The 1347-nt window shown below is 38.2% G+C and overlaps 1 protein-coding gene across 1 annotated transcript; it reads left to right on the forward strand.

Annotated features, from left to right (window-relative positions):
- Positions 1 to 24: 24 nt before the first annotated feature.
- On the forward strand, positions 25 to 894 carry LOC145594201 (uncharacterized). The gene has a single exon (XM_081650535.1). The coding sequence runs from the start codon at positions 25 to 27 to the stop codon at positions 892 to 894; it is 870 nt and encodes a 289-aa protein (XP_081506661.1).
- The last annotated feature ends 453 nt before the right edge of the window (positions 895 to 1347 follow it).

Consider the following 1347-nt stretch of genomic DNA (forward strand, 5'->3'; position numbering starts at 1 on the left):
TTACCAAAAAAGATTTTGAGAGAAATGGAATCAAGGTTCAGATGTTTTCTTTGGACTGGGAAGTCTAATCCTAGTAAGAAAGCTCTGGTCTCTTGGAAATTTTTATGTTTACCTAAGACTTGTGGAGGTTGGAACCTTACCTCTCTTGAAGACTGGAATAAAGCAGCAATCACCAAAGTCCTTTGGGATATTGCTCACAAATCAGATAACCTATGGGTAAAATGGGTTCACATTTATTACTTCAGTCACAAAGATTTTTGGGTGTCTCCTGTTCCTAAGAAATGTTCTTGGGTGTTAAGGAAGATCATGAACTGCAGAGCTTTGGTGGATAATGTTGGGGGTTGGTCTGGCATTACAGTTAATGGTAAAATGAGCATTAGACAACTCTACACTCAGATTAGACCTCAAGTTGTGAAAGTGCCTTGGAAAAGGGTAATATGCAATAATAGAGCATCTCCTAAGAGTGTGTTTGTCACTTGGCTGGCTTTGTGGAACAGGCTTGTTACTAAAGATAGACTTGCTTCTTGGAGTATAGCTTGTGATCCTCTGTGTTTTTTCTGCTCTAATGCTGCAGAAAGTGTTTCTCATTTGTTCTTTATTTGCTCTTATTCTGCCAGTATTTGGAACAGGATTCTGCAGCTCCTGGGTTTTCCCAGAATTGGGCAGAACTTTGATTCTGAAGTCCAATGGGTGATGCAGCAAAGTAGAAGAGCCAATGCTAAAGGAAGATTGCTGCTTATGTGTTTTGCTGAGACTATTCACTGCATCTGGATACAGAGAAATACCTTGATGTTCACTGGAGATTACAAGCCTGCAGATACTGCTATCAGGGATATTATCTTTACGGTTGCTTGTAGATGTATTGATTCTTATAGGAAATATTTGTACTGTTAGTGTTTGTTTGCTGTGTGTGTTGTTTTCTGTTCCTGTTTTTGTCTGTTCCTGGTTTTCAGAGCCCTTCCTAGAAGGTAGCTGGGAGCCTGAGTTCAGTCTGTTCTAGGCTCTTTCTAGAACCCTTCCTAGAAGGTGGCTAGGATAAGCCTAGAACTGGTTTGTTTTGGGGTTAGCCTGTTTCAGGTTTTGTGGTGCTCTGGTGGTAGTTATAACTTAGCTCTTGTAAGTTGTAACTTTCTCTCTTTGGTAATAAAATTCCTATTTACCAAAAAAAAAGTCAAACACATTCAAACAAAGCTTTTTGATTCAAATGAAAGTCAAATGCATTCAACAAAGCTAATTGAGTCATATGAAAGTCAAACACTTTCAACAAAGCGTTTAGAATCAAATGAAAGTCAAATACATTCAATCAAAGCTTTTTGAATCAAATGAAAGTAAATTGCATTCCACAAT

This window comes from Chenopodium album, chromosome 19 (assembly GCF_948465745.1).
Source record: "Chenopodium album chromosome 19, dcCheAlbu1.1, whole genome shotgun sequence".
Lineage (NCBI taxonomy): Eukaryota > Viridiplantae > Streptophyta > Magnoliopsida > Caryophyllales > Amaranthaceae > Chenopodium > Chenopodium album.